The following is a 27948-nucleotide window of genomic DNA, read 5'->3' as shown; positions in this document are numbered from 1 at the left end:
ATAGTCCAAAAAGTCCTAAACTTATTGCACTTTGGCCAAGTCAACCCTAAACATTCAATTTTTCCAATTGAATTCTAAAATTTGTTAACATTTAAGCAATTGAATCAATATCTCCGATTTTAGCTAGAAATCACTAGCGACTAATTAAGTGAGTGATGACACGTAATGTAAATCTTGCATTCAACGCTTTCTAATGTCAAACGACGATAGGTACAACGAAGAGTGCTGGTAGAAATGCCCTAGATTTTCACAATGTTTAGTGCCTGTTCTGAGAGAATGGGAACTTGCTGCGTACCATAATAGTAAAATGAGTAAAAGCAAAAGCAAACCATGGTCATAATTAAACGGTGAACATATAAGCAGCAGTTTTTAGGCTTATCCAAAAAAAAGAAAAAAGAAAAAAAAAATAGCATTATTGGAATGATAAGTGAGCTCTCTTGGAGGTGTTCAATCTGTGGCAATGAGTTTATATACGAACCAACTCTTCAAACGTGTTCATGGCCGAGAGTGGCAAACCCAACGCCACCACAGTGCCCTTCTTATTCTTACTCGTCCCTCATAAACAAGCAGAGATTCAATGGCGGGTTGCCGGTGCCGAGCTGCCTTGGCCCTCCCCATCCGAAGTCTATGCAGCTATAATCCAGCCTCAACCATGAACTTATCAACAGTGAGCTCACTGAGTAAGGATCATAATGATACATGTCGAAGAAGTCGATTGATGACCGCACGTAGTCCTCAGTCACCCTCTCGATTGCCTTATTTATTTTTCCCGTAGCGGAAGAGATCGGCTGGTCGATCAACTCTCCGGCTGTGCAAAGACAGGAAGGTGCGAGTAAGGCATTCCCAAAATATCCTTCGGGCACCGATGTTCTTAGCTTCAATCGGAAATCGAACGCTATGAGAAGTTTCGATAGTTGGTGCGGTTTCATCTTGAGTGCCATGCTTCGAGCCCGCCATACTAAAGCCGCGAGCGCGACAAAGTTGGAGCAGCTGCTCATTTCCTGTCCACCGGTGGTTATCATCTTCTTTAGGGTCTCCAGCTTGTCAGCGTCAAAGTGGAAAGATTTATATACGATTTGCTCTCTCTCAAATGAGGCCGTGATGTCTGATACGTCACTCACGCGAACAAAGTCGTCATAAGGACCTCTGATCTGAGGTGGCACCCTTGACTTCAAAATGGTTCTATCATGATAAGGGATAAGGGATAATGATTTGCCCCTTGCTAACTCAGCCCATGAGTTCATGAAATTAATTGCGCCAACACCGTCGACCATGCAGTGGTGAATTGCCATTCCTAAAGTGAAACCTCCACATTTAAACTTTGTTACCTGTTTACACAGCCTCAACAGTTACTAATACAAAAATGTAACTTATATGGATAAGTTCTTGCATGGCCATTTTTCATGGATCGATGGCATGCTCCTTGCATCCAAATAACCGTTGAATCTGATGAGTCTAAATGTTACCGAATTCAACAATGTTGGAGGCAGACCCAAAGCAATCGCCCCTAGTTTATGTCATAACATCACATCATTTCCACAAAACAGGCCCTAGCAAGATCAGACTAATGAGATTTCTTATAGAAGGGACAATCCATGAGGTAATTTAATGGTGATAAGTCATTATCGATAGTTACTGTTTTAAACGGAAAGGTATCAAGTGTATGGAATAGTTACGAACTTGTTGTAAGACTTGAAAGTTATCATGATAAATTAGAAATATGATTATGAACTGTATTTCATTGCTAGTATATCGGTAGTTATTGTTCTATTAGAAAAAAGTTGGAAAAATTACCAAAAAAGTTATAAACATATTACAATTATGTCAATTCAGTCATAAACTAATTTTTTTTGCAAATTGAGTCATAAACCATTTTGCAATTATGCTGCTTCAGTCCATCTAGCCAAAAATGGCCAATTGATTCGGCAACAATTTTTTAAAAATATTTTATTTTTGAATTATTTTTTGAATTATTTTTTATCTTTTTCCTCTCTTTTTTTCGTTCTCTTTTTCTCCTCCCTCCTCCTCCCTCATTTGGCTCCGCCAACTAGCTAAAGGGGAGGGCTGTACAATTGTTGTACTAAGGCGATCGGGCGAGCTCACCTCATCGTTGCTGGGTTTGGCAAGGCGAGCCCTGCTAGATCTAGCAAGTTGCTAGGCAAGGACTCACCTTGCCGTCGCTAGGCGAGGGCAAGCTCACCTAGCCACCGGCGAGGTGAGCCCCGCCAAGTTTGACAAGGGAGGCCTCGCTATCGTTGGGTTTGGCAAGGCGAGCCCCCATCAAATTTGGCGAGCTCATCCTCGCCCAACAATCACAAGGCAAGCCCTCACCAAACCCAACAATGACAAGGTGAACCCTTGCCAGATCCGGCAAGGGCTTGTCCCACCAGTGATTGGGCAAGCTTGCCTAGCCACCTCAGTTCGGCAATTAGCCAACCCTCCCTTTGGTTGGCCCATTACCAAGGCCAAAGGAAGGAGGGAGGAGAAAAAATATATAAATAAAAATTAATAAAATAATTTGAAAAATAAGATATTATTAAAAAAATTATGGCCGGCACCGAGTATCGGTCGGTAAATTTTGGCCAAATAAACTAAACTAGCATAAGTACAAAGGTTTAGGACTTAACTGGTCAAAAAATAAATTTAAGATTGAATTAGTACAATTACAATAGGTTTAGGGTTTTTTTGGTAATTTTCTCGAAAAATGTTTCACACACATCAAGAAAATACTAGTTACCATACTAACATGTTGATGCTTGAACTTTCTACATAAAAAGGTTGCTAAACACACCAAAGAGAAGTTACTCATTGTAAAACTAACAGGTTAAATTTACTTTTAGATTATGCAAAGTTATGGAGAAATTTCTATTTATAACTGGTGGACTTTTTTCATATGAAAATTCATCAACAACACTGAGAAAGTTACGCATTTATTATAAATAAATAGTTAGGTTAAATTTACTTATTGAGTACGCAAAGTTATGAAGAAATTTCTAGTTTATAATAAGTTCACTTTTCCACAATGAAAATTCATCAACAACATTGAGAAAGTCACGCATATATTATAAATAAATAGTCACTCTATCATGAACTAGATTAAGGATGCATGTGAAACTTGACATTTTCTATGTTAGAAAGCACTCCAAAGCTTAAATTATTAAGTGGAGACAGACCACATGTATGTAAAAAAACATATAAAACCCGTTAACAGGGAATGTGGGATAATATTTTAACAATCTAATTCCGTGCGAAACTAAGGCTATCAAAACAAAGTCACCGTTACAATGGACGAAAAAAGCCAAAGAATATAGAATGTAAAGGGCTGTCAATTATGACCAGCAAAGAGAGAAAGAAATTGTTCACCTGTACCGTTAAAAGGGTCCATCTTCCAGCATATTTTCAGTAGGGTCTCTGTAAACAAGCTTTCCTGCAAGATCAGGATCAATAATTTGTATACTGCCCAGGTTTTCGATACGACAATCAGCCGATGCCTCCACAAATTGGACTCCTAACTTCTTTTCGCAATCGACAGTCAACTTCCCTTGAGAGTCTTTAGCTAACCTGCCTGCAAGCGGATAGTAATAAACCAGAACTTTGGACAAAGCATGCTTGATCACACCCGCCACATTCGCATCACTCCTATCGAAAGCATAAACAGTCGATATGATGGTCAAAGCCGCAATATCAATGCTACTCAAGAAGATGGAACTCCCCGGCGTGTCTTGTTCCGGTAGGACCGTATGGGGGACGGATCTTTCTATTGTCAGGACATCGTTTGCAGTGGTGTTGAAGGCGTCCATCAGAGCAGTTCCGGAGCTCTATATCCTGCTCGTGCTTGGAAAAGAATAGGTCTGGAAGTTCAAACAAAATCGTCAGATGGAGGGATCCTATCTAGAAAGCAAGTGTTATTGCAGCTTCACAGCATGTGTGGTTAAATGTAGGAAAACCACGAACATATCGCGAGAGATATTGGAGAGGAACGTACCAGATTGGCTTCTCTTCTCGGATGTTGGGAAGTGGAAGTTCCTTTGGGCGGTTTAAATAGACCCGGAGCTTCTGTTTACAAGTGGATTGATATGAGAGTCTTTTGGTGGGTCGAGCCCGCACATTTGGGATGGCCCAGAAAGTCTAGGTCTTTGTAAATTGTAAGAAAGAGCATGTTGACCTTCCCCTTCCCTTACGTGTGCACAAATTGCACATCACTCGCCCACGTCTTGCGAACCAATTTTTGGGCTAAGGATAATCTTTCTCTCCATCCGCCTTTTTTTTTTTTTTGGATTCGACATTGACCTCCACACAAGCCAATCGGTGAAGGTACACATGGCATTTCGGGCAGGCATTGTTGGCATAAAATAAGATAGTAGCAATTAACATGCCGTTCCCGTGGGGAAAAAAATTCATATAATTCACTAAAACAGAGAAAAAAATTCCCATGTTACCATCGGATTTGTTGGCCATAAGTATGTGCAATGGAGAATTCGAGATGGTCATAGCATCCTGGCTTTGACATTGGGTGATTGACGTTGACTTTTCCCCGAACCACGTCTCATGCATTTCATAAAAATTTGGGATCGAATTTGTCCAAAACTATAGAATTTGACGCCTTTTAAAAATTCGACATTGAATTGTCTTGTATTCATATTCTATAACACATTTTTTTGCATTTAGCGTTGAAGATATCCCTTGAATTTGCGCCGATAAAGAAATATTGTACCGGTAAGAAGTCTCATAATTTGAGTAAGTTAATAATTTGAGTTGATTTCCTATTTCGATCCAATGCTTTTCTATGTAAGAAGCAGGTCTTCTTGGTGAAAAGTATCCAAGAAACTGCTTTTCCATGAATTATATTAATCTGAGAATATTGAAGCCATTTAAATCTTGTAGGTAAGACTTGTAAATTCCTTTGTAAGATTGAAAGGTTGTTTAACAAGGAATCGTAGGGTTAAACCTGTGAGTTAGAATTATGGGTTACTCTATCCATGGACATAAGTTATACCGATTGAACCCTGTAAATTTATTGTCCAATCTATTTCCTTGTTCTATTTATTTATTGTTTGATTTCTTATTTTCCAGTACATTCCAAAATGAACATATTTGATGAGAATGGTGTATCAACATCAAATATCAACAAAACCACCGTACATCTTATCCTTAAAGAATGACCAAATGCGGCAACTTTCAAGGACCATTTCACGTTTTTCCTATCTAGTTGTCTGATACAACACTAAGAAAATACGAGAAAATCGTGATCGATTCTCAAATATATGCGAGAGAAACAGAGTAAAAATATAATTAGAGGGAAGCCGCCAATATCTAATCTAAGGAAATGAGAATTCCAATTGAGAATGTTTACTCCCTCTGTAGAGACCATGTCGAACAAGAAAATAGAAATGGAGACTATGTTCGGTTTTCCTCCCGACGGTGTTGGAGAACACTTTCCTCCTCCTTTACTTGATTAGCGGACCACAAAAAGTTTGCCATAGGTTCAAATTTGAATTTTGTCGCCTTAGATGAAGGGAACGAAATTTTTTTATCTCGAACCTATTGTCGTGTTTACTTCGTCACCCTTGCCTAAGGTGACAAAATTTTCATCACCGCCTTAGATACCAAAGACAGAAATTGTCGCCCTTGATAAACTTCTTGTCCCATTAGTTTTATCTTTTGGACTACGTGGAGCTAATACTTTATTTTTGTTGTTTTATTTATTGTCATTTGATTATGATTAATCTTTGCAATCTTGATATTTGAAGATCAGGTTATAAAGTTTGAAAATTCATTATTTCACTGTGTCAAAGATGATATGCTCGACAAATAATCTCATTACTTCAAATCAGATAACATATTCAATGACATTTTTACAAGGTGTAAAAAAAAGGGTCTAGCTAAATCGAAGCCCTCTTAGCGTGTTTGCTTCTCCACTCGTCGATCCCAAACCTGTATAAACACTTGGCTGCAGTAAATGACATAAAGAATAATTATATGACTTTTGATCAATAATTTTGCATGCTTAAATATCAAACCGAACGAACGAACACCTAAACAATATTTTAAGTCAAATGCAGAGCAAGGTGACTGCAATGGCGGGTTCGAGTCGATTAGCTTGCATTGGATGTGCGCCCCAATGGAGACATCAGTGGAGCGGTGAGGCTGAGCGCTGGAAACTGCACGGACATGACGGCATGGTGGAGCGGAATGCAGCGGCCATGGTGGAGCGGAATGGTGGTGCAGCGGCCATGGTTGAACAAGTAGAGAGAGGAAAAGGGGAGAGAGAAGGGCGGGCCTATTCTTGGTGATGTGTTTGAGAGTTGCATGTGAATTTTTACTGCAAGAACTGTAACCCACCAAACAAGAAAAATAAGAGTTACTTGATACGCAAGGATACGAAAGGAAAAGATTATGACTTACTCTGGACACCTAGCGATGTGGCAAACTCTGTTCATCACTTCGAAATCGCATTTGATGTGCCCGGACTTAGTGTGCCGAGCATTTATCACTCAAGTTGGACCAGCTTCTTGAAAGTTTCCATGGCCAAAAGTGGCAGACCAAACACCACCACAATGGCCTTCCTCTCACTCCCATCCGCCATGAATAGACAACCTCCCGGCAGGTCACCGGTGCCAAAAGTCCTTGGCTTTCCCCATCCAAAGTCCGTGAAGCCATAATCAAACCTTTGCCATGAGGCCAACACTAGCAAGGTCAATGAGAGAAGGTCGAAAAATTGATACACGTCCAAGGAGTCTATCCACGACCACACGTAGTCCTTGTTCACCCTCTCATTTGCCTCCTGTAGTCTCCCCGCAGTGACAGAGATTGGCTCATCAATCAACTCCCCTGCAGTGCAGAGACAACAAGCTTCAACGACAGCATTCCCGATGTATCTGGGCATTGGCAGTTTCATCTTAGACCAGAAATCAACAGGAAAAAGAAGCTTTAACGGTTGGTGTGGTTTCATCTTGAGTGCAATGGTTGGAGCCTGCCATACTAGGGCTGCAAGTGCTACGAAGTTGGAGCAGCTGCTTAAGATCTGTTGTTCACATTGAATCGTGAGTGTTTTTGATTTATAGAAGTAAATCTGTAATCGATGTTTATGAAATAACAGGATTATGTATATTTTGGCAATGAATGTTTAAATAGATGAAATTCTTGCGGAATTGATTGTGAGTGATCTTCCAATAAGCTACGGGGGATCGATGTACTCTTTACTCGTTTGCAGCAACTTTAGTATCTTGTATCTTCATAATGTGTGTATGAAGTGCCACCACTCCATTCCCTCAGGACCAAATTTAGCCAATAATAAAGGACAACATTATACGTGTAGCAAAGAAGAATGCAGCATCTACCTGTCCATCGGTTGTCGCCATTTTTTAAGGGTTGCCAACTTATCATTGTGGAAGTGAAAAGATTTTCACACCATTTGCTCTAACTCCACTGGAGAAGTCCGAAACCCTATCTCAATCCCTCCCGATCTGTTCCTTAATACCACACCCTCCCTTGTCCCTTTCCGACTTCCTCAAACCTAATTCCCTTCCTCAATTGACTTTATCATCTTCCTCATGAACCATGGCAAGCATCATAATGCTGATACATCCCCTACCAAGTGAGCCACATCAAGGACAACATGTTCAACATAGCTAGACCACAAGCAAGCGATATGAAGACTCAAACACTGCGTTTGTTCCATCCATGATAGAAAATTCAACCCGAAAGTTTAAGTGATCCCAGTAAAAGGAAGACTATGCCTATAAGTTCCATTAAGAAACCTCAAACGCAAGTAAAATGGGAACGGGATACACCTCCCTTAGTGCTTACTCCTAAGCAACAAAGACTTCAACGTGTCTAGTCAAACGCAGAAATCCTATGAAAAGGTTTAGAGAGAGATTGGGGACGAACGTAACCTTAAATTGGATTGGCTTCTCTCTTCTGATCTTGGAGAGTTGAAGCTTCTGTGGGCTGTTTACCTGAAGTTTCTATTTATGGCGTGTTGGGAATGACTGATCCCCGGAAACGCGGATTCGACACCGAATCGAACCCCTAAATCAATGCGGAAGACGAAGCCCGGGAAAACACGCATCACCGATCGTAAAGCACACCACGGATTCGAGCGTACCTTGTTAGCCACAGATTAAACACCAAACGCCAATGGAGGAAGAGAATCCGGTCGAATCGATCCGATGAAGCCTTAAAGGGAAGAAATTGGAAGCCGTATGCCTACTGTCTTTTTGGGAGAGAAACGCGCGGAGAGAAAACGTAATTCTGATTCAACGTACGTTACTTTCTCTCTCTCTCTTCCCTTTATACCCCCTTCTTTCCACGGGCCTTATTCCCGTGGGCCGGGCTTCCTGGGCCCAACTTAGCCAGACGGGCCTTAAGCCCAATTACTAATTAAATAAATCCTTCATCTCCCACTCGCACATGGTGGTCCAAAACCAACATGGGCGGACAGGGCCTACTCAGCCCCATCAGAGAATAATCCATCATAGACTCTCTCTTAACATGATGGGCCGAACAGAATTCTCTTTACCTCTCTTCAACATTCATACCGGTGAATAATCCGTGCGACCAGCATACTTTGAGAGCTCGTTGCTATACATCTGTTAGGAATATATAGCAGCTCAATAATGGGCGTCACATTCCGAGTAGATTTAGTATGCAGTACCCTAGATCGATCGATCACATTTATATCTCTTAATCTCTTTTAAACATGATATATATATTGTATTCACAATTACAATTATCACAAAGACAATCATAATTGGTCGACCAGTGAACACAAAAACTACAATGTGATTCTCCAAAATCGATCTTCCTCTTTCCTTCAAACTCTCAATTTCAGTTCAGCTTGCTTTTCTAGAAATGTCCCATTAGATCGAATCAAACACATGACCATTGGCAACATCCTAAGATAGCAAACACTAAATAGAAATCTTGAGAATAAGTAAGAGTCATGAGGGGACAAGAAATTGAGGAACTCTTTTCCTCAAGAGTCTCACACGTCATAAAAGTTGAGATCAAACTTTTGCCACTCTTATTGGTCGTCTCATGCATACGTAGTATGAAATACGTATTACGGTATTAACTCCTTTCCCATGGAGCGTATGTCTACATTGTTCAATACCGTACAGATGATAGTTCAGACATACCCAATGTCTAACTTGAGTTCACGTATCTACTCATTCACAAAATTCATCAAAACTCACATCTGACATCTTAGACAGATAAAGTAAAATATGTGGGGTATTTTACTTTCGGACATCATAAGTATTATGTCCTCATCTTAACACTTAGTTAAGGCGACATGTGTATTTTAAGCCCGAGCTCTCGATTATCACCTAGATAATAAGCTTAAATACAGTCTCATCTCTATTTATCACACAGTAAATAGAGGCGATTACCCGTGTGAGTGGGCTAATCTCTTATCTGTCCGACATACTTCCTCAACTTAAAATAATGCACGAGCATTAGGATGCATAAAGATCACACAAAGATTCATAGGCATTAATTAATGAAAAACGAAATTTCATAAATGTGAACAACTCAGGGAAATTACAATCCAGTACATCAGACTCTACGCAATCCTAGAGATTTTACATGACCACAAAACACATCTCTAGGTATTGGCTTTGTCATTGGATCTGCTACCATTCTATGCGTAGATATGTACCGCAAGTTCACATCCTTTCGTGCAACCATATCTTTTACAAAGTTATACTTGGTATCTATATGTTTGGTCTTGCCATGATACTTTGGATCTTTGGTGTACGCTATAGCTGCTTGGCTATCATAGTTAACCAACAATTGATTTGCAGCTTTATCAATAACACCTAAATGATCCAAGAATCTCTTAAGCCAAACTCCTTCTTGTACCGCGCTGATAATGCCACGAACTCAGCTTCCATCGTGGATAAGGCTATGCACGTTTGCTTCTTACTACTCCATGATATGGCGCCATTGCTCGCAAGAAAGCAAATCCCGAGGTAGATTTTCTTTCATCTAAATCTCCTCCCCAATCAGCATCCGAGTAGCCTTCAAGTCGCAGATCCTTTCCTTGGTAATTCAACTTGTAATCAGCAGTTCCTTCGATACCTCGTATTCTCTTAACGGCCTTCCAATGTCTTGGACCTGGATTGGATTGGTATCTACTCACCATTCCAACTGCAAAACATATGTCGGGTCTTGTACACATCATAGCGTACATCAAGCTCCCAACAGCACTTGCATAAGGAACATGCTTCATTTGTTCCTTCTCTTGTGGAGTCCCTGGACATAGTCTGTGGCTCAACCCTTCACCTTTTGCAATAGGAGTGTCTATGGGTTTACAATCTTGCATACGAAATCGTTCAAGAACTTTGTTTATATAAGTTTCTTGCGAAAGAGACAACGATCTCTTCGAACGATCTCTTGAAATCTTAACTCCAAGAATGTATGCAGCCTCACCCATATCCTTCATCTCAAAGTTGGAAGACAACCAACTCTTGACAATCTTAACAAACTCCATATCGTTTCCAAGAATTAGTATATCATCAACGTATAATGATATGATCACAAATTGATCCTTGGATCTTTTGATATATACACAATGATCCTCATCAATCATTGTAAAATCATATGCCATTATGGCATTATGAAAACGTATATACCATTGTCTTGATGATCGCTTGAGGCCATATATCGATCTCAAAAGTCGACATACTTTTTCTTCTTGGCCTTTCACTATGAAACCAGCAGGTTGTTCCATATATATTTCTTCCTCTAATTCTCCATTGAGGAAAGCAGTCTTTACATCCATTTGATGTAACTCAAGATCCAGACTAGTCACTATTGCTAGAATTATGCGAATTGAGGTAAATCTGACTACAGGAGAAAACGTATCTTCATAATCAATTCCTTCCTGTTGATTATACCCCTTCGCCACAAGGCGAGCCTTATGCCTTTCTATTGAGCCATCAGCCTTTCGCTTTATTTTGAGAACCCATTTGTTCCCAATAGCTCTGCGTCCCTTTGGAAGATCAACCAGTTCCCAGACTTGGTTTGATTTCATTGACTCCATTTCCTCTTCCATTGCATTAATCCATTTTTCTTTGCTAGGGCATTTCAGAGCCTCATTTATATTTCTTGGCTCATCCTCATCTTGTGGAGCAACCATAAAAGTTTCCCCTTCAATGTCAAAACGTCGACGGGGAATACTTTGGTGACTTGTTCGCCGTATGGGAGATTGCACACTTTGCACATCATTTCCCATCATGCTCCCACTTGGATTAGGTAATGATGATATCGTCACTTCAATGGTTGCAATTGAGAATGAGTTGAATTCAATTCATCACTTCTCACATTACTCCCACTTGGACGAACTCCACTAACATCATTATCCTGATCCAAAGTCTCAAATAGGGAACAATCTTCCCCTATTTCGCCCTTCTTAGGAAACTCATCCTCTAAGAATGTGACATCTCGTGATTCAAACTCGTTATACTCCCACTTTCCTGCTCACCTATGAACACATACCCTTTTGAGTGTTCTGAGTATCTTATGAAAATACTCTTCTTTCCTCTCGGGGACCCAATTTCCCAAATTTGTGAGAGGACTCATGTGTAAAGGCAGCACAACCCCATGGCTTAAGAAAACTTAAGTCCGGTTTTCTACCTGTCCATAACTCATATGGAGTGGAAGTAACTGATTTGGAAGGCACTCGGTTAAGTATATAGGCAGCAGTTAACAACGCATCACTCCAAAAAGTGATAGGTAAGTTAGCATACGCCATCATAGACCTAACCATTTCCAGTAGGGTTCTGTTTCTTCTCTCTGCAACACCATTTTGTTGAGGAGTGTATGGAATAGATAACTGTCTTTCTATTCCTTTTTCATCACATAATTTTCTGAACTCATCGATAAATATTCTCGACCTCGATCGGATCTCAATGCTTTTATTTTCCTGTCTAATTGATTTTCCACCAGGTTCATGAACCTTTTGAAACAACTTATCGCTTCAGATTTATGAGAAATCAAATAGACATATCCAAATCGAGTATAATCATCAATAAAGGTGATGAAATAAACAGCCCCGTGCCTTCCTCTCACATTCATTGGACCACAGACATCAGTATGGATTAAATGCAAAGGAAATTCAGCTCTTTTTCCCTTTCCAAATGGTTTCCTTGTCGTTTTCCCTTCTAGGCAATGCTTACATATGGGCAAATCGACTTTTTCAATGTTGCCCAACAAGCCCTCTTTGGCTAGTCTATTCATACGCTGTTGGCCAATGTGGCCAAGTCTAGCATGCCACACATTCACATCATTATCATAGGTATTAGGAGACGTGATAAGGGAATAACAAACATTTGTGTTAACATAATCAACATCCAATACAATGAAACCATCCAGGAAATAACCACAACCATAGTAATTTGTATCTAAAAACAAATTCACACCTCTACTAAAGAAGTTCAAATTGAAACCTAATTTAACCAACACTAATACGTACACTAAATTCGATGAATCTCCGGAGCATACAAGACATCATGCAGGAATAGAGTGCGTCCACCACGCATATTTAGTTGGCATGTGCCAATTCCTTTCACTTCAGCTCTGGAGTTGTTTCCCACATAGATCCACTTAGTTCCAGTAGGTACTCGTCGGAATTCCACAAAGGATCCTCTATCCTTCGCTACATGGTCCGTCGCTCCTGAATCCACAGTCCACAAAGGATTAGACTCAGTTAAGAACACAGAACTCGACACAAAAGTAAAGTTCTGAAAAACACAAGGGGTGTTTACCTTCTTTGGCTCACGACAAGCCGCGAGCATAGTGACCCTTCCGGGTCACGTTGAAGCATTTCACCCTTGCCAAGCTTTTTCATGCGAGGACGCTTTCCTCTTCCATGTTGGTTAAATTTGGGTTTCTTCCTTGAAGGACCTGCTTCTTCCTTGCCTTTCCTTTATCAAACCAGCTAGGGCGCTTGCGCTTGGAGCCCGAAGCTCCATTTGAGCTAGAACTAGCATGATATAGTTCAGTATCTGGCTTAGACGCTAAGAGGCGGTCCTCTTCCAGCTCAAGATGGCGCACAGCATCCTCAAAAGTTTTGATAGACTCATTATGGGTCAGGTGCACCTTCATATGCTCCCAACTCTGAGGCAAGGAACGAATCACCGTTTGCACTCGCTGCTCATCTCGTGAGGACATGGCCAGCATCTTTCAGCTCAATTATCATGTTTGACATCTTTCTAAGATGTTGCTTCATGGTCCGACCATGAGGCTTCTTATAGGAGTCAAACCTAATAGTGAGTGTCTCGCCTAGTCACCGAAGTATGACCAAATCTAGCTGCCAATGCCTCCCACATTTCTTTGGCATTGTCGAAACGCCTAAACTCCCGCATGACATCATTTTCCATGCTGCTCAGCAACGTGATGCGAGCGAGAGAGTTCTTTCATTTCCAAGCAGCAAAAGCTTCTTTATCTCTTTTGTGCTGCGCAGTATTTCCATCTTCAGGTTCAACCATGGTCAGGTTAAGAGCTTCAAGTGCCTCTTGCTCTTCCAAAGACATATTGATTTTCATGTGCCATATCTCATAGTTGTCACCATTGAGCTTTTCACCTTTGTTCAGCTCGGCAACTATGCTCTTTGTGGCTGAAGCCATTGATCTGAACACATCAGACATATGCACGAATTATTAATGCCTATCATTTATGCATCCCTATTTGCATAGACCCATCATATTAATAAATAATTTTAAGTAAGGCTTCAGAATCAAAAGGTCACTACGTTTCCAATCATCCTCCAAAATCCTAACTTAAAACTATCATCAATATAATTGTCTTATGCAAAATCAATTCTATGAAGCTACAAAAACTTCTAAAACTACCCATAGCTAATTACCCACAAAGAACCAGCAATAAATGAAAGCAAGAGATAATTGAATTCCAATAAAACAATAATGCTTTCAATCAATACAACTAACATATCAGTTGTTACATCAATAACAATCGGGTAGTAAACAATACATTATATGTCCACAAAAACACACTTAACATACATCAGCCAATACAACTAACACATAGTCAGCACACGAACTGGGAAAGATCATCTTTTGTTCAATTTCTTGATCTTTTCCCTTGTAACAATACAGTAATATTCATTTACAAAATCTATCACAATTTTCTTATAGGAAGCAGCTCCGTTGACATCCCATATGCGATTCAACACATCTTGCCATTCAGTGGAAGAGTGCTTATGAAAAATCGCACCATCTCTCGATCGTGACATAGGACGACCATTCCATATGACCCGTTGAATTTTCCCGTTGACTTCAAGGACGTGATCAATTAAGTCACCACTCTCCCATCGATGATCGGCCGCCTCGCCTATCAACTTAGACAGCCTGACCTTTCCTTTTGTTCATCGGTCATCGCGCGAATAGGTGTGCGCAACCTAGGGGAGGCATTGTTCCTGCAACAAATGCAGAACAAATAAGGGATTACATATAATCCACATAGACTTAATTGAAAAAGAAACACATTCTTTTTTTTTTTTTTTTTTTTTGGTCAACGGTCAAGTCAAGTCAAGTCAACGGTCAACGGTGGTCAACGGTCAACGGTCTCGCTGGTCAACGGTCGTCGGTCGCCGGAGGTCGGACCGCCGGACCGGGACCGGACGGATCGGGCCGGTCGGGCGGTGGGCCGGCTCGCGCAACCGACGCACGTGCCGCGCGCGTGCGGGGGATGACGTCACGCAGACGTCATCCGCACATGCCTGCCACGTGCCTTGGTCTCCGGTAGGTCGGGTCGCCGGCCGGTGACCGTCCGGCGAAACGACGTCAGCGATGACGTCATCGGTGACGTCATCCGAACGGTTACCGACCGTTGGATGACGCCACGGTGACGCGTCATCACGTGACATCGCACGCGTCGGTCCGCGGACCGGCGCGTGTGGGCCGCCCCGGGCGGCGTGCACACGCCGGTTCGCGACCGGCGCGTGCGCCGCACGCGCTGGCCAATGCCAGCGCTCGGCGCTTGCCGCGCCCACGCGCAGCGCTTCCGGCCGCGTGTGGGCGCGTGTGGCGGCGCCCGGCGGCGGTCGACACATCGCCGGACTCGTCTCGACGTCGCGCTTCTTCCTATGCAATCAGAAAACAGTTTCGACATACGAAAGCATAGTAAAAAAAGCCGAAGAACGCTCGGGTGTCGGGATTTTTGTCCCAATCCGTACGGCCGAGAGTTTCTTCGCGAAATTTCAAACAAAAACATCAAATTGATCGGGAAAACGTGAACTAGGGCTCTGATACCAATGTTGGGAATGACTGATCCCCGGAAACGCGGATTCGACACCGAATCGAACCCCTAAATCAATGCGGAAGACGAAGCCCGGGAAAACACGCATCACCGATCGTAAAGCACACCACGGATTCGAGCGTACCTTGTTAGCCACAGATTAAACACCAAACGCCAATGGAGGAAGAGAATCCGGTCGAATCGATCCGATGAAGCCTTAAAGGGAAGAAATTGGAAGCCGTATGCCTACTGTCTTTTTGGGAGAGAAAACGCGCGGGAGAGAAAACGTAATTCTGATTCAACGTACGTTACTTTCTCTCTCTCTCTTCCCTTTTATACCCCCTTCTTTCCACGGGCCTTATTCCCGTAGGGGCCGGGCTTCCTGGGCCCAACTTAGCGACGGGCCTTAAGCCCAATTACTAATTAAATAAATCCTTCATGGCGTTTTAATATGAAAATTCTTGTAATATAACTTCCAAAAGTGTATGATCACTTGGATTGTCTTCTTGAAGTTGCAACTGGATATATTAACAATTTTAGTCTTATAATATTTCATAACATGTAATCTAGCTGGCTTTTAAAATGGCAGTATCTTTAATTACAATTTTCATTGTATAATAACACAAATAAGTAGATGACAAAAATGAGCATCTTCAATGCCAATCGACATCAGTAGATGAAAAAATATAGTATAATTTTAGATCACTGATATAAGAATAAAATACAAATAACTAGCCTTTAATTTTATTTAATAATAATAAATAAATAAATAACAGAGAGCATATACCGTTAATATAAAGAAAATTCCATATGAGCGCCTCTATCTACCCTTAATTTGGAAATTCTAACAATAGGCCGTTTGTGTATATCTTTTTTTCCACTGGAAGGGTATCATTAATTGGTGTGTGAGAGAGAGAAAGATATCATTAATCATTTGCAAATGGTGTTATTCTTTGGGGTTTGGGGGAGAGAGAGAGAGAGAGAGAGAGAGAGAGAGAGAGAGAGGGAGGGAGGGATGGAGATTCCAATTACGTTACTCCCCAAAGTCTAGAATCACTCGGATTAGCTTCAAGAACGCAAGGATACGAAAGGAAAAGTTTATGACTTGTTTTGGGTCCTTAGCGATATGGCAACCTCTGTTTATCACTTCGAAAACGCATTTGATATGCCCGGACTTGGTGTGCCGAGCATTTATCCCTCTAGTTGGACCAGCTTCTCGAAAGTGTTCATGGCCAAAAGTGGCAGACCCAACACCACCACAATGCCCTTCCTATCACTCCCATCCGCCATAAATAGACAACCTCCCGCAGGTCACCGGTGCCAAAAGTCCTTGGCTTTCCCCATCCAAAGTCCGTGGAGCCATAATCAAACCTTTGCCACGAAGCCAACGCTAGCGAGGTCAATGAGAGAAGGTCGAATTGATGCACGTCCAGGGAGTCTATCCACGACCGCACATAGTCCTCGTTCACCCTCTCAATTGCCTCCTGTATTCTCCCCACGGTGAAAGAGATTGGCTCATCAATCAACTCTCCTGCGGTGCAGAGACAGCAAGCTTCAACCACAGCATTCCCGATGTATCTGGGCATCGGCGGTTTCATCTTAGACCGGAAATCAACAGGAAAAAGAAGCTTTAACAGTTGGTGCGGTTTCATCTTGAGTGCGATGGTTCGAGCCCGCCACACTAGGGCTGCAAGTGCCTCGAAGTTGGAGCAGCTGCTTATGATCTGTTGTTCACATTGAATCGTGAGTGTTTTTATTTATGGAAGTAAATCTGTAATCGATGTTTATGAAATAATGGACTTATGTATATTTTTGCAATAAATGTTTAAATAGATAAAATTCTTGTGGAATTGATTGTGAGTGATCTTCCAATAAGCGATGGGGGATCGATGTACTCTTACTCATTTGCAACACAAATTAGTATCTTGTATCTTCATTATGTGGGTATGAAGTGCCACCACTCCATAAGACCAAATTTTGCTAATATTAAAGGACAACATTATACGTGTAGCAAAGAAGATTACAGCATCTACCTGTCCATCGGTTGTCGCCATTTTTTTAAGGGTCGCCAACTTCTCATTGTCGAAGTGAAAAGATCTCCACACAATTTGCTCTTCCTCGTACAGTGCTTTCAAGTCTGATACATCACTGACTTGAACAAAGCTGTCAGAAGTACCGGTGATTTGAGGAGGAGCCCTTGACTTCAGAATGGTTCTATTGTGACAAGGGATGAGGGATAAAGGTCTACCTCTTGCTATTTCAGCCCATGAGTTCATAAAATTCATTACCGAGGTACCATCGAACATGCAGTGATTAAAGGTGATTCCTACAGTGAAACCTTCACATCTAAACTTCGTTACCTGTTTAATTTGTCACCGTAGTTAGTAGTATCTTAAAATAAAATGCAACAAATGTAATGTAAATGGATAAATTCTTGCATGGCTGTTTTCGATGAATTATGTGTATATACCTTGTGTCGATTTGAAACATTGTGTCTGATAGGCCCCATGTTAAATCTACTGGGACCCAATGAATTCAACAGTAGTAGCTAGATGGATTTCAAAGTAGATGAACTAAGTTTTACATAATAATAGGGAAAAGTACCAAAAAAGTTCTAAACCCATTACATTGGTACCAATCCAATCATAAACTTTTTAATTAAACTAATTCAGTCATAAATATTTTCACATTAATACAAATTCAATCTATCTAACCAATTTTGGCCAACCGGTACTGATGTGGATGCCAGTCGGTGGTCAAACGCTAATATGGATGCCGATAGCCGAACGCTCGATGTGACGATTTTTAATAATTAAAAAAATCAAATTTTTCTTTTGTTTTTTTTTTTTTTTTCTTTTTCTTTTCTTTTCTCCCTTCTTTCTCTTTGGACTGTCCCCACGATGACCGGCGAGCCTCACCGGCCACTAAGCAAGGGTTGCGAAGCCCTCGCTCAGCCTCCCCCAAGGCCACGGGAGAGGTAGCTTCGCCCGAAGCTAACAAGGCCATGGCAGCCATCACGAGGCCAAAGGCTCGCCAACCACTAGGCAAAGACCGCAATGGCCTTGCTAGCCGTGGGCGAAATCGCTTTCGCCCGCGACCCTAGGTGAGGCCGAGCGAGGGCCGCGACTCTTGCCGAGACTTGCCACCCACCGCAAGGACAGTCAAGGAGGAAGAAGGGAGAAAAAAGGAAAAAAAAAAATTAATAAAAATTTTGAAAAGAAAATCATTAAAATTTGTCACATTAACGTTCAACCACTGGCTGGCGTCCAAATTAGCGTCAGCCAGCCAAAATTGGTCAGATGGACTGAATTGGTACAAATATAAAAAGGTTTAGGACTAAATCGGTTTAATTAAAAAGTTTAGAATTGTATTGGTATTAATGTAATAGGTTTATGACTTTTTTGGTACTTTTTCCTCATAATAATGTCTTAGCTTTTTATCAAAGAAATGTTAAAGAGACCTTAGCAATATGCGACTAATGAGATTTCTTACGCGAAGGATAAAATTCGTGGGGTATTTTAATTGTAAGAAGTAGTTATTGATTGTCAGTATCTATAAGAAGTCGTGACATGTATAGGTAATTACAAACTATTTATCAGACTTGAAAGTTATCCGAGTATGACGAAAATCACACGAATTTTATTGATTGTAAGTAAATTGCTGGTTATTATTTTACCAGGAAAAGAAAAGGCGCCTCGTTGAGAAAAAAAAACTAGTTTATACTTCAATCTTTTATGTAAAAAGAAGCTAACTACAATAGAGAAGTTACTTATTGCAAAAGTTGACAAGTCAAAGTCTCTATTATTGTAGAAAGCTGTTCTGATTATAGAAAGTAAAAGTGAAAATACTTGTTATAAATAAGACTTTTGATATATGATGAAAATTCATCAACTAAATTGAGGAAGTCATCAACTAATTAAAGATAGATAAATAAATAAATAAATAAGCTATCTCTAAGCTACCAAAACGGTCTCACCATTATAATAGACGGGAAAGCCAAATAAAATAGAATAGAGAAGAAAATTGTAAACCAATGGCAGAAGAGGACGAAAGAGATTGCTCTTAACCTGCGCTGTTAAAAGGGGTGCCACTTCTTGGATATTATCAGTAGAATCTCTATAAACAAGCTTCCGCAGAACATTACAATCGAGAAATCGCATGTCACCCAGATCTTCGATATCACAATTGGCCGATGCCTCCACAAATGGCACTCCTAGCTTCTTCTCGCAATCAACGGTCAACTTCCCTTGAGAGTTTTTAGCTAATCTCCCCGCTAGCGGATAGTAATGAATCAAAACTCTGGACAAAGCTTTCGTAATCACGTCTACCGTGCGGGCATCGCTCCTGCCGAAAGAATATACCATTGGCAGGTAAAAGGCAGACACTCGATCGATGTTACTTAAGAAAAGGGAACCCCCGGGTGTTTCTTGTTCTGGCAGGATGGCAACAGGGACGGATCTTTCTACTATTAGGGCATTGATCGTCGTGGTTTGGAAGGCCTCCATTGGAGAAGTCCGAAACTCTATCCTGCTAGAAAAATGGTGGGTTGGAAAGTTTTGAAAAAAAAAAGTCGTTTGGTGGAGGAAGGGGATCAATACGAGTTAATAATTAGCCCCACGCGCAAGCAAGGTGGAATCGAAGAAAACTTATGTCACGTGCAAATCCAAATGGAATCATTTCTGCTGGTTACGTTCAGCTAAAATTGATACAGATAACTTTCTAGATCATATATTTGCATTTGGGAGGATTATGGAAAAGAAGAGAGATTGTGGAGGCCTCCTTGAAGGTGCAAAACTTGATTAGGGATGGGACTAGCAAGTAGCGAAGTGAGAAAGCCAACCCTGGATGTCTCATCGCCTGTTGACCGACCAAGAGAGGCGCAAAGGCACATTTTTCTATCACTCCTCATAAAAGTGGGAGGATCCCGCCTTCGGTAGTCGGTTTAATAACCTAGATAACCAGTCCCTATCTCAATCCCTCCCCATCTGTTCCATAATACCACACCCTCCCTTGTCCCTTTCCAAATTCCTCAAGCCTAATTCCCTTCCTCCATTGACATTTCCTCATGAACCATGGCAGGCATCATAATGCTGATACATCCTCCTACCAAGGGAGCCACATCAAAGGCGACATGTTCAACATGAAGACTCGAACACGGGGTCTATTCCATCCATGGTAAAAAATTCAACCCGAAAGTTTAAGCAATCTCGGTAAAGGAAGACTATGCTTTAAATTCCATTAAGAAACCTCAAACGCAAGTAAAATGAAATACACCTCCCCTAGTAAGCAACAAAGACTTCAACGTGTCTTGTCAAACGCAGGAATTCTATGAAAAAGGTTTAGAGAGAGATTGGGGATGAACATACCCTTAAATTGGATTGGCTTCTCTCTTCCGATCTTGGAGAGTTGAAGTTCCTGCGAACCGTTTAAAAAGACCTGAAGTTTCTATTTATGGCGTTTTAATATGAAAATTCTCGCAATATAACCTCCAAAAGTGTATGATCTCTCGGATTGTCTTCTTGGAAGTTGCAACTGGATGTATTTATAAGTTTAATCTTATAATATTTCATAACATGTAATCTAGCTGGCCTTTAAAATGGCGGTATCTTCAATTACAATTTTCATTGTATAATAACACAAATGAGTTGATGACAAAAATGAGCATCTTCAATGCCAATCGACATCAGTAGATGACAAAATATAGTATAATTTTAGATCACTGATATAAGAATAAAATACAAATGACTAACCTTTAATTTTTATTTTTATTTTTAAAAAAAGAGCATATACCGTTAATATAAGAAAAATTTATATGAGTGCCTCTATCTACCCTTAATTTGGAAATTTTAACAATAGGCCGTTTGTGTATATCTTTTTTTCCACTGGAAGGTTATCATTAATTATTTGCAAGTAATGTTATTATTTGGTGTGTGTGAGAGAAAGATATCATTAATCATCCCACCCATGGGTAGTCGCATTGATATTCGTTCTCTTTTACTTCGATGTGGTCGAGAGTTCAAATCCTCACATTGCTAGCAATTTAAGTAAGGGCCCTGGCGGTAGGTTGATAAGCCAGCTTCCCCGAGGTGTAGTCGTTCGAATAGCTCCGGCGAGGTCTACCGATGCCACTGGACATCGGAGAGCTATGTGACCCAGAATAGCGTAAGCGAAAAGGGTGCTCAAGGCAAATCCTTAGTTATAAAAAAAAAAAAAAAAAAAAAAAAAAAAAAAAAAAAAAGATATCATTAATCATTTGCAAATGGTGTTATTCTTTGGGGTTTGGGGACCGGGGGGGGGAGAGAGAGAGAGAGAGAGAGATTCCAATTAGATAACTCCCCAAATTCTAGAATGACTCGGATTAGCTTCTTGGAAGTTAGCAAGTGCCTGCATTAAATAATCTTAATCGTACTACCCTGCATGGAACACGCATTTCATGTCAATTACTAGAAAATGGCTTTGCGTTGCACCGGGACAAGTCGCTCGGTACCCATCCATTTCCCTTCAATATTCTTCACATTTAAAAAAGAAAATGTCAGACATTGCCTAACCCACCAGTCTAGAATTGGGAGAAAAATCGAAGCAAAATTTAAGGCCGTATAGCTCAGATATAGTTTAATGACACTAGTAAGCTATCTTGTGTGCGAAAGAGACTACCAAGAAAGTGGCACCAATAGATATTGCAGAATTTGATGATGGGAGAGTATCAAGACTCGAGTAGATACAAAAGTTGACATAATCTTTATTGATATGTGAGAATCGTCAAGTGACACTGAGAGCATCTAGAATTTCTCTCTCCTCATACGTTTAGGAAAAAAGCATATTAATCTGCGCAAGGAAAATTGAGTGAAATCACGACATTTAGTTGAAAGAGACTATAATTACATGATATCTTCTTGAAGGATTTTTCTTTTGGAGAGGAAATTTACTCTTTTTGAATCCCAGACAACACATACGTTTGGGCTTTATGTGAACAGGACATAAAGCGACATCAAGAACCATGAACGAGAAAATTCAATAAATCCATGAGAGAGAGCTAGGAGGGGCTAAAACTATATTGTGAGTAATGAACAATTAATGAAATCGTTAACGAGAGGACTATCTAGCTAAAAGGTATATAAACTACACACGCCCAGACAAAGCAGCCGTGGAAGAAGATGCGAAGAACGCCAGCGGGTGTGTTCGGAGCTTTGAGAATCTTCCAACACGCCACGCCGCGGATTAACTTCTCCTCATTCGGGCAAGTCTGATCGTAGCTGAGGCCCGCTGCATCAGATGCATCCGTGGAGGGATACAGGATCAAGGCCAGGAACGCAAAGGTCGTTCCAGATCCGATAAATGTATAAACTGGCCATTCTTCTCCCGGTCCTCTCGTCTGAGTCGAGCCAGCTTTCTTGCTTGCAGAAACCCGGTAAACAAAGCAAATTCGAAGAGTGAAAGTGGTTCATCGATGCAGTCCTGTAGGTCTTTTTAGTGTACATATGACTCTGTAAAGTACTTTTCTCCAATGGACATGGAGAAATAGGAATAGCACTTTTACGTCCCGCACTTAGTATGCCAAAGTAAGCAGTTGACAATGTTGCGCTAGTGCGTTGCATAGATGATAGGTCGGTCCTACTCCTACTGCCATTGATGTATGAATGAACATTAGTTGTTCCCAAAAAATCAAATGACTTGATGAAAAACAGTGCGAGACGATTAAGATCCTGAAAATCAAATGCCTATCGACTACGTAAAGGGTCAAAAACGACATTCATGGGCTGGCTGAAAAGTTGAAAGTGCAACTTTCTGTTATTATCCTTCTCTTCTTCGCCCTCCGACCGTTTTGAAAGAATAGAAAGGTGCACGCCCGCACATGTTGAGAGAGAGAGAGAGAGAGCATCAAGCCAAGCTCTAAGCTTGACCACGCAAGCCAAATGGTGGAGGTCATCTCTACGCAGAAGGCATACTAGCCTGTGCAAAGACTATCGTCGCAATTGGGTATATGCCCGTGTTTTATTAAACCTAAGAAAATAAAAGATGTCCAGCCAAATCGCGGGGTTTCAGGGAATAAATAACTTCCAAGAAAGATGAAGTAGAGAGAACACGCTCCATATAACCATTAAACCCACAGCATTTTAAACATTAAGAAAACAGTCCCAAGGTCAATGACCACAGCTTAAGTAGCAACTGACATTCACAGCATCCCCAGAGGCCTAAAGCTGCTGCTTTATATGAATAACAGAGTTTTTGTACTCGCCTAATCCTTCCTACCGATCACACTTACTAGGCTACCCCCTTTATATGCCCATCCACCTCATATTCACTTGTGAGAGCCTCACCCTGATCACCATCCTTACGGGGCTCATCAACCTCGTCAAAGAAATCCTCACGGGTGTTGTCCGCTAGCATAAGGGCGACCAGCCAGAAGAGAGCCGAATCAAGGGACAGAAATGCTCCACCACCCAATAGACCAGTCTTGGCCGTGGGGCATTCGTAGCTGGGGTTCTTGTGAACATTGCGGACCTGGTGCAGCTGCTCGGTAATTGTCGGCCATAACAGCATCGCCGCTGCCAATCCCCCCACAAACCTGTGATAATTTGAAGAATATGACCATTAAAAGGAATAGGCAATGAATTGAAACTGATCATCTGAATGACTCCGTGAGCACACTGGTTAACCAAATATCACTAGTAGAAACGTTACAACTTTCGTAAATTTAGATCAATATTTGGAGTAAGGTCATGTCAACTAACTTGGTATTCAAATCATGTTTCATGTATTCCACAGAGAATAATCAGTCTTCAACAAGTGCCCATGCCAGTGCTACTAACAAACCCCTTATGAGAGCCCTCAAAAATTAACAAAATCCCCGTACTGATGGAACATTCACAAGGCGTATGAAACATTACATGTGAAGACCAAAAATTGCAAGAAGTTGATAAAGAACTGCAATGGTGTAAATCACAAATCTGAGATTCTGACCAGGCGGGTCATAATTGTTCTTTCAAATGAAACACATTTAAAAGCAGCGGAACTAATATGGTAGTTTCGGTCAGCAACTAGCCTGGACAGCAGAAGCATCTCTAAGAGAAAGAAGCCGCTATAAGATATAGGAGGCAGATTTGTACACCCTCAATTACAATTTCCCTCACTTTCCTAGGCATGTCTTAAATTGCAGAATAAAGGTCAGCTTGCACAATGAAATCCACTTCCTAGTTAATACTACCCCAGTACTATTGTGTCGTGGTTTCAATCAAAGTAGATCTATTACCAAACATTCAAAAGAATAGCCAGGCAAATTATACTGGTAAAAGTTACTTACAAGGCAATGTTGAAGAAGATGACGAAGCTAGTATTCCGGAAAAAAACTGATTGAGGGACGGACCTTCCCTTGTACGGGTAAAACAGAGACCAATAGCCCGCCACGGTGCACAACAAAAGGAATGCAAAGGACAAATACCCAAGAGCAACAGTGGGGTCAGACGGAAACTTGCAAATTACGACATCTTTACCGGTAATCACAGTTCCAGATGCAGGCTGTGGAATATACAGAGGACAAGAAGCATAGATAGAAATTAGGGGAAAAAAGGGAAAGTTAATCGACATATTAATTCCAGGAAAAAGTTGAAAACTGTGGATACAGGGATTATAAGATGTCTGAGTGCTATTACTTCCTTCTTGACGCAAAACATCATTGCAGAAACCAAGCAAACTTGATTAAAAAAAAACACATACCCCCTTATCTCTATCAAATTTAGGCAAGGAAAAATCATATGATTGCAACCAATCATATCGTGATAGTATATACTATAGTACCTATTTAAATTAGGACAATGGACAACCAAATTAGTATAACGGTAGCAGGAAATAGGACACTAGAAAGAAGATAATGTGATAAATTACTGTCCACCAAGAACAGTCAACCAAGAACAGAACAAAATCAACCATGTTGAGAACTATGAACATGACAAAAACAATTGAAGAAAAGTTCGAGGACCGTCCATGTCATTTTTCCTAGAAATAAATGATTGCAGGGCAATAAAACAATCAGACACTGGATGAGTCACCTTCTTATTCTCAGCAATCACTCCAAAGATGAAGGACAGCGTACCCAAAGTGCCCACAATCACCGCCGTCTGCTTCATCGAAACGCCCATTCTGCAGTCAACAGAACTGCAACATCAGCAATTGAACACCACATACTAATCTATCTCGCTCACAGGAAAAGATTTGAGGCACAAATTGCAAAAGATCTCGCACACTAGTCACCAGGAGGTTACAGATTTCGAGAGGGGCTTCACTTTCTGACATAGCCCAGCACACAAAATCCATCCCAGATAGCACCGTGAAAAGAAAGAAAAGATTTTGATAGGAATTCAAAGGACAAAAGCGAAAAAAACCTCGACAATTCAGCGAACCCATCATCCAATCCTCAGAGGAAAGAACTTGGGTCGATCAATTGAGAGCAAACCAAAACAAAGAACCCAAAAAAAACGAAAGATTTTGATAGGAATTCATAGAACAAAAAAAAAAAAAAAAAACTTCCATAATTCAGCGAACCCATCATCAAATCCTCAGAGGAAAGAACTTGGGTCGGTCAATTGAGAACAACCCAAAACAAAGAACCAACCCAAGAAAGGAACAGGACCCATCTCCGAATTCCAGAACCCAAGAAACCAACAGGAAATCCAAGCACAATTCGACAGCGTCGCGGGATCAACAAGCGCAATTCGAACGGGAACAGCCCAGATCAAAACCAAGAACAACAACGAAAGAGCCATCGGAGAGCAACAAACATCTCACCTTGATGGAAACAGCGGCGACCGGGATTGGATGCCGTCGCAAGCGAGATAGCGAGCGTGCGGGCGAGAGAGTATCGAACGACTGGGCAAGTCAACCGTGGAATCCCCGGGCCTAAATGCGGGGGGAGATTACGCAAGGCGGGCGGCAGTTTGACGTAAACGCCCCGCGGGGCGAGGCACGCGAGTACGGACAGATCCGCGGGATCGCGGGTAGATTCGGGATGCGCCGAGGGGCAAATCCGTAAAAGGGGATCTGGCCAGTTGGAATCTCTTCGGTATCCAATACAGCGCGAGGACGGCCGATCCCGCGCCTCCGCCCGCGCAGCCATTATCTTCCTTTTCAATTATTCATAAATCCGATCATTTTATTTATTACGATGGGGAATTTTATAAAGTTACCCCGGAATTACCATCGCTTATTGAAATTTACCTGCCACGGCCGCTCAATTAAAATTAATTTGGATCGGGTGAACAATGGAATTCTGCAGGAAGCCATATATCAAATAAATTTGTAGCAACTGTGGACACGGCCGCTATAAATTTCTTCTGAATAATCTCTTAAAGATAAGAAGATAAAAAGAAAAATTAATAGCGGTACTCATTTCGAAATTTATCTCCCTACATGATAAAGTAGATCATAAGATGGTTTCGATATAAAAATTTAATGGGACGATCACCGTGGTATGATATTAAATAAATAAAAAAGACAATCATAACTTTAGAAGTAAAAACGAATGTTAACGCTTCGAATTACAATTCATTATGTTTTTTATACCCACCAAATTTAAACTTTCAGTTTTAACTAGTTCTTTGCGCACGAGCCATGCACAACTACATAATATTGTAAATTCTATTTGTTAATTTCTGAACAATGTTGATGCCACTAATTGAAAGTAAGATATAATGGCGGTTATGCATTAAAAAAAAAAGTGGGTGGTTGCTGAGTAAATCGGTACTGTAATTGCACGGGCAAAATTCTAAATGATAAAGAGTGAAACAAAACGCATTTTTGGCCAGATTCATCCCTCAAATGAAGATCCAAATTTCAGAGATTCAATTTCTTTTTAGGTAAAAAAATTTTAGTATTTTTTTTTCCATTGTGTGCTCTATATTTAGTTAAAGGCAAAATTAGCCATTTGTAGAAATCTATAGCAAAGAAAATAATTATTTCCCCTTCTGCAAAAATCTACCCAACTAAGGTTAGAATGGATTGATAACACCTTAGTAGGATAGTAGGATCGAGAGGTTACTTCAAATTAAGCATCAGATAATTGTACAGCTGTACTCATTTTTCTTTCCTTCTTTCTTCTTTTTTTTTTTTTGGATTTTTGGGTTGGAAAAAAGGTGAAAGAGCACTCCCAGATGTGCACCCAATTAATTCAAAATTTAAAAAGATTTTTCATTAGTGAAAAACAATTAGGCAAAAAATCTGAAATATCAATGAACGATGAGTTAATAAAGTGGACACAGCGATCAAGTTAACTGAAGAGTCTCATTGATCATAATTTTGGATCTTTGTTTTTAAACTTTTATGATTATTTCCTTTTTCCCTTTTTTATTCAATTGGCACATCATATGCAATATACATCATAGTAGTCAATTCATGCATTGTCCACCCCTTCAAAAACAAACAAAGAGAGACTCTCCTCCATAATTGACTTTGTCAGCTGATGTTTGGCTTCATCAAAATTGATTGGATGCTCTCGATATTTTTCTTCTACCAATCCCTGATTCCGTGAAGTACGGCGAAAACTATACAGAGATTACTAAATTTGCTGGCATGTACAAAGTCCAACGACAACGACGGTGGAGGGCAATTGACAAGGGCAAGAGGGTTTAAACAAAGAGCAAATCCTAACAAGATTTCATGTCGCTCCAAACACCGGATAGGATAAAAGTTATCCTA

General features: G+C 40.8%; 3 protein-coding genes across 3 annotated transcripts; all 3 read right to left on the bottom strand.

The window, feature by feature from the left end:
* Positions 1–545: 545 nt before the first annotated feature.
* LOC120286899 (omega-hydroxypalmitate O-feruloyl transferase-like) lies at positions 546–1292 on the bottom strand. Its single transcript, XM_039299495.1, has one exon. It carries the CDS (start codon positions 1290–1292, stop codon positions 546–548), a length of 747 nt encoding a protein of 248 aa, XP_039155429.1.
* A 5198-nt stretch (positions 1293–6490) lies between these two features.
* On the bottom strand, positions 6491–19766 carry LOC104423375 (omega-hydroxypalmitate O-feruloyl transferase). The gene is made up of 4 exons (XM_039299488.1): positions 19329–19766; positions 17295–17621; positions 16563–16985; positions 6491–6898 (listed from the first exon to the last, which is right to left on the bottom strand). Exons 1-4 carry the CDS (start codon positions 19764–19766, stop codon positions 6491–6493), a joined length of 1596 nt encoding a protein of 531 aa, XP_039155422.1.
* Positions 19767–23333: 3567 nt separating this feature from the next.
* Positions 23334–26201, bottom strand: LOC104421206. Its single transcript, XM_010033086.3, has 4 exons — positions 26044–26201; positions 25308–25398; positions 24563–24777; positions 23334–23827 (listed from the first exon to the last, which is right to left on the bottom strand). The coding sequence occupies exons 2-4, from the start codon at positions 25395–25397 to the stop codon at positions 23524–23526; spliced, it is 609 nt and encodes a 202-aa protein (XP_010031388.2). The 5' UTR covers position 25398; positions 26044–26201; the 3' UTR covers positions 23334–23523.
* Between the last annotated feature and the right edge of the window lie 1747 nt (positions 26202–27948).

Source organism: Eucalyptus grandis, chromosome 1, assembly GCF_016545825.1.
Source record: "Eucalyptus grandis isolate ANBG69807.140 chromosome 1, ASM1654582v1, whole genome shotgun sequence".
In the NCBI taxonomy this organism is placed as follows: domain Eukaryota; kingdom Viridiplantae; phylum Streptophyta; class Magnoliopsida; order Myrtales; family Myrtaceae; genus Eucalyptus; species Eucalyptus grandis.
Note: the sequence above shows the minus strand (reverse complement) of the source record. Positions and strands in the feature narration are given on the sequence as shown.